This window comes from Macaca nemestrina, chromosome 1, assembly GCF_043159975.1.
Source record: "Macaca nemestrina isolate mMacNem1 chromosome 1, mMacNem.hap1, whole genome shotgun sequence".
NCBI lineage: Eukaryota > Metazoa > Chordata > Mammalia > Primates > Cercopithecidae > Macaca > Macaca nemestrina.
The window spans coordinates 208,328,786-208,346,454 of record NC_092125.1 but is presented as its reverse complement, the minus strand read 5'-3'; the positions used below and the strand labels follow the sequence as shown (position 1 = coordinate 208,346,454).

The 17,669-nt window shown below is 52.8% G+C and overlaps 1 protein-coding gene across 2 annotated transcripts in view; it reads left to right on the top strand.

Annotated features, from left to right (window-relative positions):
• LOC105494473 (mannosidase alpha class 1C member 1) overlaps positions 1 to 17,418 on the top strand; it is a 177,004-nt gene extending 159,586 nt beyond the window's left edge. Inside the window, exons 8-12 of one of the 2 annotated variants that reach the window (XM_011762908.3) lie at positions 41 to 156; positions 7,381 to 7,600; positions 10,138 to 10,310; positions 11,752 to 11,867; positions 16,531 to 17,418. In XM_011762908.3, the coding sequence (XP_011761210.1) occupies positions 41 to 156; positions 7,381 to 7,600; positions 10,138 to 10,310; positions 11,752 to 11,867; positions 16,531 to 16,636 (731 nt within the window). In that variant the 3' untranslated portion in view covers positions 16,637 to 17,418. Of the gene's footprint in view, positions 1 to 40; positions 157 to 7,380; positions 7,601 to 10,137; positions 10,311 to 11,751; positions 11,868 to 12,889; positions 13,681 to 16,530 lie in introns of those variants that run through there. The other variant, XM_011762907.2, reaches the window with a different exon arrangement.
• Positions 17,419 to 17,669: the final 251 nt, after the last annotated feature.

The window sequence follows — 17,669 nt, the reverse complement described above, 5'->3', positions numbered from 1 at the left end:
GCAGATGGAGTTAATGTTCTTGTCCTCTTTCCCCTCACAGACCATGTCTCGGTTGGAGGACTCGGGGACAGTTTTTATGAATATTTGATCAAATCCTGGTTGATGTCGGGCAAGACAGATATGGAGGCTAAAAATATGTACTACGAAGCCTTGGAGGTAAGACAAGCACTGGATTATTCACAGGCCGCTGGTCACCAGCCTCCGGCTCTCTCACAGGCCCCTGAGTGCTGGGGCTGCGGGGCCAGATGGGCTGAGGCTTGCTCCCACCCCCTGCAGTGAACTGGTGAGAAGATTGACAGGACAGCCCCCTCCCAGCCAGGCATTTTACACCCCTACGACCCTCCCACATGCTCTAAGACGGAGGCTGTGTCAGATGCAAAACCCAAGCTCAGGGAGGTGAAGTCATGTGTCCGAGGTCTCCTCGGAAGTGACCGTCAGTCTGATTCAGAAACCGCCACCTGCTCGGTGTCTGTGCTTCGACTGATGTGTCAGAGTCCAGAATGCAGCCAGACTGGGGGCTGGCACCCCCAAAGGTGGCTGCCAGAGTGTGACCCTCAGCCGTGTCTTCCTTGGACAACAGAGGTGACAGGAGAAGTATGTCCAAGCTGGAAGAGGCCTCCTTCAGTGGAGCGTCCAGTTTTGCTCCTTCTCTTTATGTGGATGGAAACCAAGGCCTAGAGAGGGGAAGGCACTTGCCCAAGGCCGCACAGCACAGAGCTGGCCAAGCTGGCACCACTGGTGGTCTGTCCACGGGGTGTGGAATGAACGAGGGCTGGAAGGCTGAGGTGAGTCCCTCCAAAGAGGAGAGACCAGGACAGAAGAGGGAAGCAGTTAGCTTGAGCCATTGGGAAGAGGGCTAGGGAATCCCACGACTCAACAGATACCTCGGAGCCCAACTAAGGAAAAGGCACTGGGCCGGCTCTGGGCCTCAGTTTCCCCTTAAAGCAAGTTGAGCAAGTTGGATCTACTCTGCCACCACCTTGGTCTACGCTACCTCCTTATTTCCTCTAAACCGGCTTCCCCTCTGCCCTGCTCTCTGAATGCTGTGTGGGGAACAGAAGCCAGAAGAGCTGGACGTGCACATCCCTCTCCTCTCTGGCCCCCCTTAGCAGCTGGAATAAATCCAACTCCTCTCCTTTACCCATCGGGTCCGCCTTCCCTGGGCCCTGCTGATCACCCTGACTTCACGCCTGCCTCTCTGCCCTGTGCTCTCTGGGCCCTGGCACCAGTCTTCCTGCTCTTCCTCAGACACCCCAGGCAACTCCCACCTCAGGGCCTTTGTACTTGCTGTCCCCTCTGCCTGGAATATCATTCCAATGGCTAGGTCCCACTCACTAGTCAACTGTCAGTTCAGATGCCACTGAAACTACCATTCCCAGCCTGTCACATACCCAGGCTTATTCTCTTCACCTTCATCACCCTCTACAATTATCACAGGCATGTATTTGTTTACTTGCTCATTCTCTATCTTCCCCAAATAGAATGTCAGTTATCTGGGATCAGAGATCTTGTCTGCTCCTAAAACAGTGCCTGGCACATAGCAGGCACATGGTAACTGTTTTGTGAACAAATGAATGAATGCATGCATGCATGAATGCTGAAAGGATGGATGGAGGGAAGGATAGATGGATGGAGGGAAGGATGGATGGATGGAGGGAAGGATGGATGGAGGGAAGGATGGATGGATGGTGGGAAGGATGGATAGATGGAGGGAAGGATGGATGGATGGAGGGGAGGATGGATGGAGGGAAGGATGGATGGATAGTGGGAAGGATGGATGGATGGTGGGAAGGATGGATGGAGGGAAGGATGGATGGATGGAGGGAAAGATGGATGGATGGAGGGAAGGATGGATGGAGGGAAGGATGGATGGATGGAGGGAAAGATGGATGGATGGAGGGAAGGATGGATGGAGGGAAGGATGGATGGATGGAGGGAAGGATAGATGGATGGAGGGAAGGATGGATGGATGGAGGGAAGGATGGATGGGTGGAGGGAAGGATGGATAGGTGGAGGGAAGGATGGATGGATGGAGGGGAGGATGGATGGAGGGAAGGATGGATGGATGGTGGGAAGGATGGATGGATGGTGGGAAGGATGGATGGATGAAGGGAAGGATGGATGGAGGGAAGGATGGATGGTGGGAAGGATGGGTGGATGGAGGGAAGGATGGATAGAGGGAAGGATGGAGGGATGGATGGATGGAGGGAAGGATGGATGGATGGAGGGAAGGATGGATGGAGGGAAAGATGGATGGATGGAGGGAAGGATGGATGGATGGAGGGAAGGATGGATGGAGAGAAAGATGGATGGATGGAGGGAAAGATGGATGGATGGAGGGAAGGATGGATGGAGGGAAGGATGGATGGGTGAGTAGATAGATGGGTGGGTGGGTGTGGGCAGTTGGATGGATGGATAGATGGTCTCTGACTACCCTCTGATCACAGGAATCTGGCCAGGAATGGTGGTGCTTAAAACACACACATTGAAACGGACTGCTAGAGCCCTGGACCCTTTAAACCGTAGGCTCAGCAATGAGTTTTCCCTGCCCAGCTCCCTGGCACAAGACCTCCGTCATGAAGCAGCTTCTGGGACTATAGTCCCATCTCAGTCTGAGTCCCAGCTTTGTTCACTCCGGTCTTTGGCTGAGCTCAGACCAGAGCCCCGGTCAGAGAATTAGTGTGCAGCTGGTGGTGGCCAGAGTGTGCTGCCCAGAGGCCCTTGATGCCTTCTCTTGCAGAGTAAACATAAAGTTAATGAGCAGCCAGGCTCCCTGCCCTCAGGGTACACTGTAGTTGAGGCTTCAAGGGAAGAAGTGGCCATGAATTATTTAAGGCAACTCGGAGCACTTGATTTTGTAGGAGAGAACTTTGAATAGAAGAGGCTTTACTCTCTGCATTTGATCTTCCCAGTGAAGAGCCTGGAGCGTCTTTGACCCTGGGTGAAGGCTGGGCCTCTGGCAAGTTTGGGGTTTTGAAGAATCTTCTGGTGCTTCTCAACCATGTTGGCATGTTAAAATCACCTAGGGAGCTGCAAAGTCCTGATGTTCAGACTGCACCCCTGACTCAGAACCTCTGGGCATGGGGCCCGGGCCGCACATGAACCTCCTTGGGATTTCCGTGTGTAGTCAGGGTTGGGAATCACTGACCAAAGACTTTCACCCCTGCCTGTACCTTAGGAACACCTGGAGAGCTTTAAAAATCCCATGTCTAGCCTCACCCCAGGCCAATTAAATCCCAATCTGAGCTTTTTAAAAAGTTCCTTCCACGGCCGGGCAATGTGGCTCACGCCTGTAATCCCAGCACTTTGGGAGGCCGAGGCGGGCGGATCACGAGGTCAGGAGATCGAGACCATCCTGGCTAACACGGTGAAACCCCATCTCTACTAAAAATACAAAAAATTAGCCTGGCGTGGTGGTCGGCACCTGTAGTCCCAGCTAATCGGGAGGCTGAGGCAGGAGAATGGTGTGAACCCAGGAGGCGGAGCTTGCAGGGAGCCGAGATCTGGCCACTGCACTCCAGCCTGGGCGACAGAGCGAGACCCCGTCTCAAAAAAAAAAAAAGAAAAAAGAAAAAAAAAGTTCCTTCCACAATTCTGTTGTGCACCTGGGGTCAGAAAACCACCAGGTTAGACCAGTGTCCAGCTGGGGTGGGCCTGGGAAGGTCAGACAGTTCAGACTGGGCACACCTCTGAGTGTCACGGCAGGAGACAAGAAGAACAGGGAGAGCTTTGGTCACTTTGGCCTCCTCTGGGCCAGTGCTCTAAGTACCTCATCTTCTTTAGCCCCCATCTTACAGATGATGAAACTGAGGGTCAAAAAGGCCCAAGGTCCAGATAGCAGCAGGTGTCAGAGCGAGGACACAAATACGGGTCCAACTCCAGATCCAGTGGGCTGGCCTCTGCTTACCAGCGGCCAAGTCACAGAGGGGCCTGGCTTGCCTGAAACCCCTCCCACGAGTGCTCAGATGGGGCTCCTGCAGGCAGCAAAGGAAGGAATAGCCAGTGCCAGGCACTGAGCCAGGCTTCGAATATCCTGTTCTTTAATCCTCACAACCGATCCAGGAATCATTATTCCCATTTTATAGATGAGCAAAGTGAGTCTTCAGTAAAGTGAAATAACTTGCCCAAAGTCATCTAGCTCCTAAATCGCAGAGCTGAGATTCAAACCCAGGCCCCTCGCCACTCTAGGCTCACTGCCTATGGGTTAGCCCTGCTCTGCAAGGAACAGTACAAATATTTTTGTTAATACTTTAAAAAAATAAACCCTGGTCTTGCACCCCAGTTAGCTCTTTGCACCTCTGCTTGCTGTGATTTAAACCTTTTACCAGTCGTCTGCCAGCCTGCGCTGTCTTGTGTTTTGTTTTAAAAAGCCTTGTTTTTTATATTTGCATCTGCGTGTCTCAGTTGTGTCTTCAAAGAGGCACTGGTTTATAATTTCCTCTTGACCGCAATTACTTAGCTTGGGGCCAACCCGCAGTGGAAATAACCTGTGGGAGGCGGTCTGGAAGGTGCAGATGCCAGCTCTGGTGTGTGGCATCCTGAGGTCTCCCTCAGATGTCTGTGTTCTCTCCAAAGTGTTGACAACTGGTGACTCTGACCCAGGTTTCTGAGCCCTGACACTCCTCCCCTGCGCCACACACTTAGTGACGCCGAGCAGCTGCCGGGGACATGGCTCTGCCCGGGAGCCAGGCCGGGCTCAGAGCAGACCCCCGCCTGCAGCCCGGCTGCTCTGCAGGTGTCCTCAGCACTCCCCCATGTGGAGCAGGTGCCCTGGCATGTCACATTGTCAGCGCTTCTCCATCTGCCACTCAGTGTGGGTCCTGCAGCCAGCCCACCAGCCCTGGGCCCTGACAGGAGAGAAAAAAGAAAAAACAGACCCAGGAGTGAGCGAATGTTCCTTGAGCATCTCCTGTGTGTCGGGCACTGGCTGGAGGCTGCTGGTGGTGGCTTCTGCTGTCACACGGCACTCAAGAGTCTGAGAGAGGGACAGATACACAACAGAAACATACGCCAAGTAGGAATGGCACCATGTAGAATGACGGGCCCATAGTAATGGCAGTGGCAGTGCTAGTTTAAATTGCAGCATTCTCTCCAAGGAAGTGACATTCTGGAGGAGTTAGCAGAGTCAGGGCTGGAGCATGCAGGGAGGAGGCACAGCACCAGCCAAGCCCTGAAGCAGGAAGAAAAATGCAGCCTTCAAGAATGTCACCTTTGCAGAGAGACTTTCCCAGACCTCACTCTGCAAAGTACAGCACTGCCCCCACCCCAGCTCTTTGTTTTGTTTTGTTTTTGTTTTTGTTTTTGAGACAGAGACTCACTCTGTTTCCCAGGATGGAGTGCAGTTAGTAGAGATGGGTTTTTGCCATGTTGTCCAGGCTGGTTTCAAACTACTGGGCTCAAGTGATTCATCTACCTCAGCCTCCCAAAGTGTTGGGATTACAGGCATGAGCCACTGTGTCCAGCCTCTCCCCATCTCCCCCTGCATTTTTTAATCTCATCCTCTCACTTTGTTTTATTCAAAATGCTGATCACAAATTGTACCTTTGGGCCAGGTGTGGTGACTCACACCTGTAATCCCAACACTTTGGGAGGCCTAGGTGGGTGGATCCCCTGAGGTCAGGAGTTCAAGACCAGCCTGGCCAACATAGTGAAACCCTGTCTTTACTAAAAATATAAAAAATTGCTGGGGGTGGTGGCACACGCCTATATAATCCCAGCTACTTGGGAGGCTGAGGCACGAGAATGGTTTGAACCTGGGAGGCGGAGGTTGCAGTGAGCCAAGATAGTGCCACTGCACTTCAGCCTGGGTGACAGAGTCTAAGACTGTGTTTCAAAACAAAACAAATTGCGCGTCTCGTGTACATTTGGTTTTGTTGGGAATTCCCTGCACTAATGGGCGAGCTCCCTGAGGCAGAGTCCAGGCTCCTCTAGAGCACACCTGTAGCCGCAGTACCTAGCACAGCACTGACACCAAGGAAATATTACATGGCTCCCGAAATATTGGAAGCCAGGAGGGTACATGAGTGAAAAGAGGCCAGTATGGGTGAGGTAGGGTGTGAGAAGGGAGGGGCAGGAGACAGACTAGAGAGGAATCATAGGGGCCAGTAATTATTGGGGACTCACTCTGTGCTGGGAAATAGGCCAAGCCCTGCAGGTGTATCTCATTTAATTCTCACAACCCTTTGAGGCAGTTAATGCTCTTATCCCCAGTTTACACATTAGAAAACTGAGGCACAGAGAGAACATACAACCTGCCCAGTGTCACACAGAGTGGAACTGGTGGAGATGGGATTTGAACCTGACGAGTCTGTGCCCCAGAGCCATGTCCGTAGCATCAGGTCCACCCTCAGGGTCCAGATCGTGGAGTCTTGGCGGCCTCTCTGGTCTTTTCACATAAGGGCACTTGGAAACCACTGCAGGTTCTAAGCAGGCAGATGATATGATCCGGTGTGTTAACTGCAGAGTACGGAGAGCCCCTGGAGAGTAGATTGGAGGGGTGAGAGTGGAGGCAGAGGCCTGGCAAGGGCCCCAGAGGACCCCAGCCATGGGCCAGGCCCCATCAGCCCATGGAGTCTGGTCTCAAGGCTGTGTGAGCAGCTTCCTTCCTCCCCTGGGTCCCCAGGGCTCCTGGGACTGACAGCAGTGTGACCCCCTCATGTCCCCGACATCCCAGAGTCTTTACAACAGCATCACCTCCCTTCCCACCAAAAGGCATGGCCATGGGGTAGAGGAAGAAGCAGAGCTCTGGACAATGTGGGGTCTTGTTTCTAGGCTGGTGTGGCTGCATGGCCTGGGACAAGCTGCCCCCTCCCATTTGTGTAGGGCGCTACAGCCCAGGTGCCTGGCTTGCTGTAGGCATTAAATGAGGAAACGTGTGACAAAATACCGTAGAGAGCAGCTCTTAATTTTCTGCAGGTTCTTTTTGAGAAACTGAGAAGAATAGAAGGACACTCTTCCCATAAAGATGCACATCCACTAAAAAGTATTGGGTGCAGTTTTAAGGGCCTGGACCCCTGAAGCCTGTCCACAGGCCCGCTGGGTTTCTGGTTAAGATCAAACAGAGGACATAATGGAGGAGGAGGAGGATCACCTTAAAATATTTTTTAATGTTTTTTAAAACGTGGAAGATTTTTTAAAGACTGAGAGACTTGCCCTGGGGAGCTGCCGTGTGTCTGAGCCTCCCAGTGAATAGCAGCCCCTCCTGTGCCCTGGCAGGCATCTTGACCAGCAGAAATCAGTGGGCCTCCTTTGCCTGGGATGGAGGGCTTGGCAGAGCTGCCCTTGCTACTGTCTCCAAAATGTTCATTTTCCATCCTTTCCCCCCCTTCTCTGTGCCCTCCCACGCCCCTTCTCCCTGCCCAATCCCCACCTTGCTCCCAGGCGATAGAGACCTACTTGCTGAATGTCTCTCCCGGGGGGCTGACCTACATCGCCGAGTGGCGAGGGGGGATTCTGGACCACAAGATGGGGCACCTGGCCTGTTTCTCCGGGGGCATGATCGCCCTTGGCGCCGAGGATGCCAAGGAAGAAAAGAGGGCCCACTACCGAGAGCTCGCAGCCCAGATCACCAAGACGTGCCACGAGTCATACGCCCGCTCAGGTAACCCTGCAAGGGGAAGGGGCAGCAGGAGAGACTGAGGCTAGACACCAGGAAGAAGTGGAAAGACCAGCAGCAGTGAGTGAAGGGAGCACATGGCCTTAGGGAAGCCTCCCATTGGAACTTAGGTAGAATTTGAGAGATGTGCTGTCCAGGCTCTGAGACTGTACCCTGAATGAACGGGAAACTAGTACAGACGCAGAAAGCGCTTTGCGTGTACCTGGTGCTCTTCCGCCCTTGACACACATCATTACTGAACCTCACCACACGGATGAGGAAACTGAGGCTCAGAAATTACTTGGCCAAGGTCCCTTGAGAGGGGCACGGAGTAAAGGATCCTCCAGCTCTGGAGGCAGAAACGGCAGCTTCCTGAGCCCAGCACATGTCCCACCCTGAGTCCCATGCCTTCGAATGTGCTTCTGCCTTTCCCCCGGCACCCTCCTCAGAGGGGGTCTCACTGCCTCCTGCTCCCCCCTGTTTAGTCGCCCTCTTTGACCCGTGACCACCAGAAACCCTGAGAGCTTGGTCCTCCCCACCCACCGCTCACCACTGAATTGTCAGATGCTAGAGTCAGAGGTCACATTTGAGAGCCTAAGCCTGGCTCCTCATTCTACACAGAGAAGCGGAGCCAGCCCAGAGGGGGAAGTGACTTAGCCAAAGTCACACTACAGATAAGGAATTGATCCTGGGCTGGAACCCAGGCCTTTTGATGCCTGCACCCCTCCGAAAAATCCCCAGCCCCTATGTGGTCCCAGGAGACTCCCGCTGCTCCCAGTGGTAATCCCAGTGTTGGCTGGAGGGGACGAGCCAAGATTTGCAGTAAAAAATCCCAGGCTCAAGCACCACTCTGCCACTGCCAGCTGGGCAGCCTCTGTTTTCTTATCTGTTCGATGGAAATAATGACACAGGTTTCAGAGTGAGGCACAGGGTCCCATGAGAAAGTACTTTGGCAGCCGCCTTCTGCCAGCAGCACTGCAGCCACTTGCTGACGGTCCACCGCGATGTGTCTGTGCCCGCCCCAGCTGAATGGGGTCTCCTGGAGCTGTTTCCAGGAAGTCAGAGATTCGCAATGGGTCTTTAAAACTGGTCGTCCATTCTCTTCAAAGAGCTCACTCTGCCAGGGCCATAAACAAATAACAAATCTCAGGAATAATAAAAAGCTCACTATTTGTCTGAGACAATCAGCCCAGACCATAAAAGACAGCCGCTTAATAGAGCATATTGTTCCAGCCAGCCTCGGCTTGTCCCGTGGACGCCTGCAGCAGCGGCTCCTGCCTTCACCCCACTAGCGACTTGGCAAAACGACTGTTTTCTGATGGCCAGGAGCTGCTACGCCGTTTGAAAAGATTCGAGAGGCTAGGGTCTAGCTAATTCCTCTTCCCCGAAGCCCTCCGTGGAAGAGTGGAAGTCCTGCAAACCTCTAGCCCCTGCCTCTAGAGTCAAAGCAACCCAGGGCCTCTCAAGGTTTTGAACCCTGGTGGGAGGGAAGAGGGCTCACATTAGGAATGGAGCTGGGGACTCGGGTGACCTGGACAGGAGGGACAGGCATTAAAGGTTGAAGGATCTGGCCCTCATACCCTACATGTTGGGCCTCTGAGGATTAGACCCAGGAGGGAAAGAGCACCACCCTAGGAGAGGCATCAGACACATCCAGGGTCAAGTCCCAGCTCAGCCACAACTCGCTGTGTTACCTTGGGCAAATTACTTAGCCTCTCTGATCTTCAGTTTCCGCCTGCGTGAGAGGGATAGTAGCAATTACCTTACTAAAGAACCATGTTTTAAGAATTGAAATAGTGTATTAAAGCACCCAGCACAGCCTTTGAAATCATACGCGGTGACTGCAGCGGTGGTTACAATTATGGCCATACAACAAGAATGACAGCACATTGCCCCAAAACAAAACAGTGACAATAACAGAACCCAGGCTTCCTTGGGCTTTCCTTCCTCAGCTCCCTTTGTGAAAGTAGGTGCATTCCTGGGCAATCTTCCCTCCATTTCCACCTCAGCTGTTCCCAAACTCTAGAAGTTCTGGGAGGTGTTAAAAGCAGTTTTCTAAGAGAAAGGGTCCCGTGGAGAAGCCTCATTGCATATTAGCATATTAAAGGATCTGATAAATCCTGCAGATGGGAGACTCACTTTGTTTAACCCTCGGTTCCCCAGATGTGTTGAAACCCGAAACCCTCTTGGCTGAGGTCTGGCTAACCTCTTGCAGAGCTATTGCCTCATAGTACATAGTCAGTGGAACCCTGCCCAAACCTTCACCTACCCAGACTGCTGAGTAGCTCATCTGGACTCTATGAGTCCAAAGCTGCTCACATTTCGAGTCCCCGAGGATCTTGTTTTGTCCAGCCCAGTTCAAGAGGGAAGCTGGGCATCTGCCCGGTGCAGCCTTAGCCAGCAGTCCAGGCAGGGGCGCCCCACACCCACACACCCCTGACATCACCCTGGCCGTGGCTCGAGGCAACTGACATCTCTCCTGGATCCCGAAAAGCAGGAGGTGGGAGGACTGACCTGGGCCCTCTGCTTGGCTGTTTCCCCAGACACCAAACTCGGGCCCGAGGCCTTCTGGTTTAACTCCGGCAGAGAGGCCGTAGCCACCCAGCTGAGCGAGAGCTACTACATCCTCCGGCCAGAGGTGGTGGAGAGCTACATGTACCTGTGGCGACAGACCCACAACCCCATCTACAGGGAGTGGGGCTGGGAGGTGGTGCTGGTGAGTGGGCCCCAGGGATGGGCAGCCAGGTGCCAGATGCCCCCTGAGAATTCACAGACAGGGTGGGTGCTAGGTGTCCTGGCTTGGGCACGGAGTGGAAGTCCAAGCCACACTGACCTCTGGCCACAGTTCAGAGTGCAAAGGGTCAAGGTGATGGTTACAGAGCCAAGAGTTCCCAGCTGGGCAAAGTTGTCCTGAGACAGGACAGGGCAGACTTGTGAAGAGGGTTCTGAGTGCCCATGGCCTTGGGGCCTGGGATCAGGCCTCAGTAAACTTAGAGGGTCAGAGGCTAGGCAGCTGCCTAGAGCACCACGCGGGCACCACTGTCCCAACAGACGCTTTCTTGATCCCGAAGCTGGGCAGCTCACCTCCGCCTCCCTCCTCTTCCCACAGGCAGCCCAGCCCCAGGGAGCCCCCACCCTAGTCTCTACTGGCCCTCGAGGCCTACCCTGCCCTCAGCACCCAGCCCCACACCTAGGTGGAAATTTAATGGCTGTCTTGGGGGAGGTGTCAAAGGCAGGTGTGGGGATTCCAGAAGGTTCCCTGGTGGATGCTGAGCCTTCTCTGCCCCTATCTCCCCAACCACCCCCATGCCCACTCCGAGCATTGCACTCAGACGGGGTCTGGGGCATGCTCAGGTTCACTGGCCCTGTTAAGTCCACCTGCTTCCCCAGGACCATTGCTCTTGGCCCTCAAGCATCTTGTGCTCCTATGTCCAGTCCACAGACCCCTCAGTGGGTAGAAATTGTATTTATCAGCCTATAGGCAACATGGCAAAACCCCATCTATACAAAAAAATACAAAAATTAGCCAGGCATGGTGATGCACGCCTATAGTCTCAGCTACTTGAGGGGCTGAGGCAAGAGGGCTGTTCGAACCCCAGAGGCTGAAGCTGCAGAGTGAGCTATGATCGCCCCACTGCCCTCCAGCCTGGGTGACAAAATGAGACCTTGTCTCAAAAAAAAAAAAAAAAAGCATTTATATAGAAAGATGAATGGCTTGGCCCACTCGCCTCCAGCCCAGGGGCCGTCTCTCCTGAGAATCCCTGGGGTGCCAAGTCCATCCCCAAATCCCAGCCCATGGCCATCACTTCTGCTTACCACTGTGGGTGAATCTGTGAGACCAGCCTAGTCCCCTGAAACACGAAGAGAAGCTTCCTCTAAGTCCAAACCAGGTGGAGAGCTCAGGACAGGCAGCCCATCGGGCCAGAGCTCTCAGAGGTGTGGGGGGAGGGAGTGTGGCCCCTCCAGCCTGGGGACAGGTGGCTAAACCCTGAAAGAATAATTTGATCTTCTATTCCCACAAATGCCAGGAGTCCCCAGCCAAGGGGTTGGGGTGCTGTCTGCTTTCTAGCTCCAGCCTGCCAGGCATGCACAAGTCTTGAGGGGCCTTTCCTGTCCCGTGTTAAGGCTGTTTTCCTCCTCCTCTTCCCCTTCCTCAGGCCTTGGAGAAATACTGTCGGACAGAAGCCGGTTTCTCCGGGATCCAAGACGTGTACAGTAGCACCCCCAGCCACGACAACAAGCAGCAGAGCTTCTTTCTCGCGGAGACACTAAAGTGAGCAGCGTGGGCTTTTCCTAGGGATGGACAGGTGGGCGGTTAGGGGCGGGGGTCTGCAGTCCCTCCCTTCCACAGTCATGTTCTGTGGTCACAGGACGGGAGCCCAAGAGGGGTGAAGGGCTTGGGATCCAGAGGGCTGCACCCCAGGGGTAAGCCTTGGGCCAGGCCGTTTTCTTGGAGAGTGAGACTAGGCTAGAATCCAAGTTCCCTAGGGATGCACCGTGTGATACCGCAGGTTCCTTCAGTTGCCCACCTATCTCCGCAGGTTCCTTCAGTTTCTCACCTATCTCCGCAGGTTCCTTCAGTTTCTCACCTATCTCCGCAGCTTGCTTCCATTCTGGGAACTCGAGTGTAAAATGGGATAGGATTAACGATGATGATGTCGGTGCTGGTTGCTGGCATTAACTTTCCCTCCTGTGGCCTCTGCACTATGGGTGCTGTGCCCCCCTCAATTTCTTGCCGTGGAAGGTGGCCACCCCACTTCCTCGCTGTTCCCCAAAGCAAGCCCCTTGAGCTTTAACCGATTAGGGTGGGTCAGAATGATCCGTTCCTTCCAGCGGGGAAAAAACCCACAACCTGGAAGCTGCAGTTCTAGAGTCACAACCCCCTGTTCGTCTTAGTGCCCTAATGTGTGCTCTGAATGTAGAGTCTGCGGGCAGCAGTGGGGCACGTGAGAGCCGACTGGACTGGAGCAGCCCTCAGGCACCCCTGCAGAGGAGATCTGGGCCATAAGGGCTCACATACAGGGCCGGGCAGGTGAAGCCGGCTGATGGCAGATGGCAGAGCCAGGGTAAACTAAGTCCTTCTGACCCCAAAGCTCAAGGCTTTTCTCTGCATCCACAGCCTCCTTCCCCAGGACTAGCACCCCCACCCTGCCGCCCACAGTTTTGAGGTTTCAGGCTTCCTGACCTTGGTCACAGGCCCATCACAAAGGCCCTGAAACTTGTTCCCGGGCCCACCCTTCTTCCCCAGGCCACTGACAGACTGTGTCTTGCTTCCCTGCCCTGCCTGGGGCACAGGTATCTCTATCTTCTGTTCTCTGAAGATGACTTGCTCTCCCTGGAAGACTGGGTGTTCAACACCGAGGCCCACCCGCTCCCGGTGAACCACTCAGACAGCTCCGGCAGGGCCTGGGGCAGACACTGACCTCATCCCCCGCCGCCGCCCTGGGGCCACCGCAGGGATGCCTTGCCTTTTCAGGATTTGGGACTGTTTTCAAAGGGACTGGGAACGAAGGCCCCATCTCGGGCAGACCCCCAGCAGATGTGTCAGACAAGCAACTTCTTTTCCTCTGTGAGGAGACAAGACTTGGAGACGCAGCAATGTAAGGCCAGGGCCATGGCCACACTGGCCCACACATTCCTTTCTACAGAGAATTTCTATGAAGCCCTCTCACTTGCCATTCCAGGGCCAAAGGACCGGAGGTTTGCAATCTGCCCCATGTATTTGATTTGCTTCCTTTTGGTTTCTCGGTTTTTGTTTTTGCTTGATTTTGTCTTTTCTCTATGGTTTAGTTTTATCACAATTATACATACAGTTTTCAGAATTATGCGCTTTCTAAAATGATGTCATCCTGATAAACAAAACCCAGTGTTTGCACACATACAAAATCTTGACCCCGTTATCTATATTTTAAATGCTTTTTGCCCAACACTGACCCTGCATTCAACTATGTGTCATTTACCTTATAATTTGAGGAGGGGTTTCCCTTTGATTGGGCCTCAGTGTTACAAATCACTAGTGCTCTTTTCATTATTATTGTAATGGAAAAATCTGTGAACTAGAATAAAAGAGTTTATTGAATAAGAAATATGATTGGGCTCATTGCACATCAGTGACTCCTAGAAAAACCATTGCAATGTTACCATCGGAAAGAATAATCAGCCAGCAGTTGATTTTAGGTATAATTTAGTAAATGATTCCAACTTCTATTACCTCCCCTGAAATCGGTCCTGATATATTCAAGAAGTGTGGGGCCAGCCCTTCAGATGCAGTTGTTTATTTACACTCAGGTTGAGATTGGGAAGAGGCCCAGGGAGGAGCAGCAACTTGCCTGAGGTCACACAGCCCAAAAAAGGCAGAGGAGAGTCTCACCCCTGCTGTCTCCTGGCCACCCCAGTTGAGTGTCTGTCTGTTCCATCATTCAGCAGATGCTTGGTGAGTGCCTGCAACGGACCAGACACTGGGCTAGAGGCCAGGGACACCGCTGGGAGTGAGACAGTCATAAGCCCTGCAGTCTAGGGGTCAAGAGGGGAGACGGCGATGGTAAGGGAAACTGACAAGCAAGTGAAGTGACTGCAGGTCATAGGAAATGCTACAAAGGAGACAGATGGACAGCTGAGGACCTACCCTATGGGGTCAGGGAGGGCCTCTCTGGGCAGGTGACCTTCAAGCCAAGACCCAGAAGATACAAAGGAACGCAGAAGGACTATCTGGCAGAAGAATGAACCTCCCATAACCCAGCCCCCTTTCCCACCCCGCCCCCCCATGCCCTCCCTGGGAGGGGGCCTGAAACACTGTGGCTGTTGTGCAGAGCAAGGAGTTCAGGTCCTAACACTGAAGTGACAGCGCTTCCTCCCCTGACACTTTTTTTTGTTTGTTTGTTTTGAGACCCAGAGTCTCTTTTTTTTTTTTTTTTTTTTTTTTTTGAGATGGAGTCTCGCTCTGTTGCCCGGGCTGGAGTGCAGTGGCCAGATCTCAGCTCACTGCAAGCTCCGCCTCCCGGGTTCACGCCATTCTCCTGCCTCAGCCTCCCGAGTAGCTGGGACTACAGGTGCCCGCCACCTCGCCCAGCTAATTTTTTGTATTTTTTAGTAGAGATGGGGTTTCACCGTGTTTGCCAGGATGGTCTCGATCTCCTGACCTTGTGATCCGCCCGTCTCGGCCTCCCAAAGTGCTGGGATTACAGGCTTGAGCCACCGCACCCGGCCCAGAGTCTCATTCTGTTGCCCAGGCTGGAGTGCAGTGGTGCGATCTTGGCTCACTGCCACCTCCACCTCCTGGGTTCAAGCAATTCTCCTGCCTCAGCTTCCCCAGTAGCAGGAATTACAGGTATGCGTCACCACACCCGGCTAATTTTTTGTATTTAGTAGAGACGAGGTTTTGCCATGTTGCCCAGGCTGGTCTTGAACCCCTGAGCTCAGGTGATCCGCCCACCTCAGCCTCCCAAAGTGCTGGGATTACAGGCATGAGCCACCACACCCAGCCCTTTCCTGGCACATTTGCAGCTTGTCAACACAGTGGAAGTCACGGGAGAATTTTGAGCCCTTCCCTGGGCTCAGCTGCTTACTCTGTTCATAAGCTTTAGTAGCTCCTGCCTGGGGCCCTGAGCCAGGTGACCTGGCTTTCAATCCCTGCTGTGTGAACTTAGGCAGGTACCTCCTCTCTCTGGGCTCTTTTCCATCAAGCAGACAGAAAACCTCAACCCCACAAGGCTGCTGTGAGAAGTGGGAAGCTGCTGGTACCCTGGGCTCAGGAAGTGCTTGTTCCTGGTTCTGAAGACTCAGGACATTCCCAGAATCTCCTTAAGCAGAGCCGCTGGGGAGTAGCCCCTATGGCAAGTCACCATGCTCTTGACAGGCAGCATGAGAGCGTGACTCCCATGACCCACCTGTGCTCACTAAAAAAAAAAAAGCAAACCAGGAAAACTGACTACACAAACATTGTAGAAAGATTAGAAAATAGAAGCAGAAAGAAGACGCATTGGCCATCCCACTCTCTGGGGTGAATACTGTTATATTTTCTTCTAGGCCTTTTTCTATGAATATATAGAATATCTATTTTGCCAACGTGGTATCCTACTATGCACACTGTTTTCTTATAATCTGCTTTTGCACTTAACTATATATTGTGAACCTCTTTCCATGTCAACAAATACACGTTTATCTCATCGCTGTGCGTGCTTGTGGAGTATTCCATTGTGTACTGTAGCCTACTTTGCTGATCTAAGCCCCTGTTGCCAGGCATTTGGGTTTGTGTCCATCTGGGATTTTAGTTACAAATCACAGAAATCAATTCTGTCAACTTAAGCACAGAAAGGGATTTACTGAAATGTCATGGGGTGGCTTATGGAATCTTAGGAAGGAGTAAACAGTCGAACCTCAATAAGGGCTAGAAAGGACTTGGCCAGGGACGCTTCAAGAACCAGGGAAGCCTCTCTAGGCACCGCCATCAGAAGGGCTGAATCCAAATGTTTCCAGATCCTACTGTGGCTCCTTTCCAAGTGGCCTGGCCTGGGTCTCATCCCCGCCCCTAGCCAAGGGCAGGGCCAGGCATCTTGACTTGGCAGACCCCCTGAGATTACCCTGTGCAATGGGTGATGGGCTGTTCCCTAGAGAAAAACATGAGATTCATCACCAAAATAAGGGGCCTGCAGGCTGCACAGGCAAAAACAGCAGGACTGTTTACAGTTTGCTTTGATTTCTTCAGTATTATACAGAGAGTTATGAAGCGCATACTTAACCATCCTCCTTTTCACTTTTGTCCAATTATGTCCTCAGAATAACTTCTAGAATGTCTCTGTCTCAAAGCCACTTTGCAGTTCCCCAAGCCCCAGGCTCCCCCGCCAGGCCCGTGCGGCTGTCTCCCTCTCCTCTCCTGTCCTCTGCTGTATTGCTGGGAGGAAATGGTAAAAATGAATATTTTAAAATGTATCCTCCAGGAGGGCCCTTGCAGGTGGAGAAATATCATCCTTTTGGCAACTTAACTCCATTCCATGGATAAAAATAAGTACGACTCAAGATAGGCCGAGAGGAAAGAGGAATTAAGGGATGACTCATCCTCACTGAAGGTAGGAGAGAGCTTCACAAGCCACCAAATCTGAACACCCAAACCTCTCCCTGAAGAGCCCTCTCCTTCCCCAGCTGGGGGTCAGTGCGCAGCTGCCAGGCTCATTTTAAGCCTTGTCTGTGCCCTTGCTGAGGATGGAAGTACCGATTGCACCTGCTTCCCTCATAGAAGGGCGTGATGTCGGCTCCTTCCCAGAAAGCGTCATCAACACCCAGCTCCTGGCACTGAGGTCTGCAGAGCCTCACGGCCCCGGGAAGGGGGAAGTGGGGGGCACAGTCCTTTTCTACGTGCCTCCCTTTAAATGACTGGCCATTTGGTCAGACCGGCCAAAGGCGTTGGGAAGAAAAGCAAAAATGGAAAATCTGATTTAAAGGCAGCATCCAAGATGTGATTCTCAGTTCCATTCCCTCTGCTTTGAGGAGGTGACCCCACTGTGGTTTGAGAAAGTGCCAGAGATGAATGGGCCAGCTTCCCCCAGCGTTTCCCCTGGGGGCCTGTCCTTGCAAGTATGGTCATTGGTCATGTGGCACAAAGATGCTCGGCCCTCTGTGACTAATGCTTAATTACACCCTACTGGAGGAGGGGGTGCTGATTCTATTTTTCGTATCTGAAAATATCAGTTTGGTTTCCTATATTTGGAGCACTATTTTGTTCCTGCTCAGCCTGTCTGTTAAGTCGGAGCTTCTCAAACTTGAACATGCACAGGAATCACCTGGGAGCTTGTTAAAATCCAGGTTCATGTTCAGCGGCTGTAGCATGGAGCCTGAGATTCTGCCTTTTTTGTTTTGTTTTGTTTTCCTGAGACAGGGTCTTATTCTGTCACCCAGGCTGGAGTGCAGTGGGGCCATCACAGCTCACTGCAACCTTCATCTCTGGGGCTCGAGCAGTCCTTCCACCTGGCCTCCCGAATAGCTGAAACTACAGGTGTGTGCCGCCACATCCAGCTAATTTTTTCTCTTGCTATGTTTCTCAAGTTGGTCTCAGACTCCTGGGCTCAAGCAATTCTTCCGC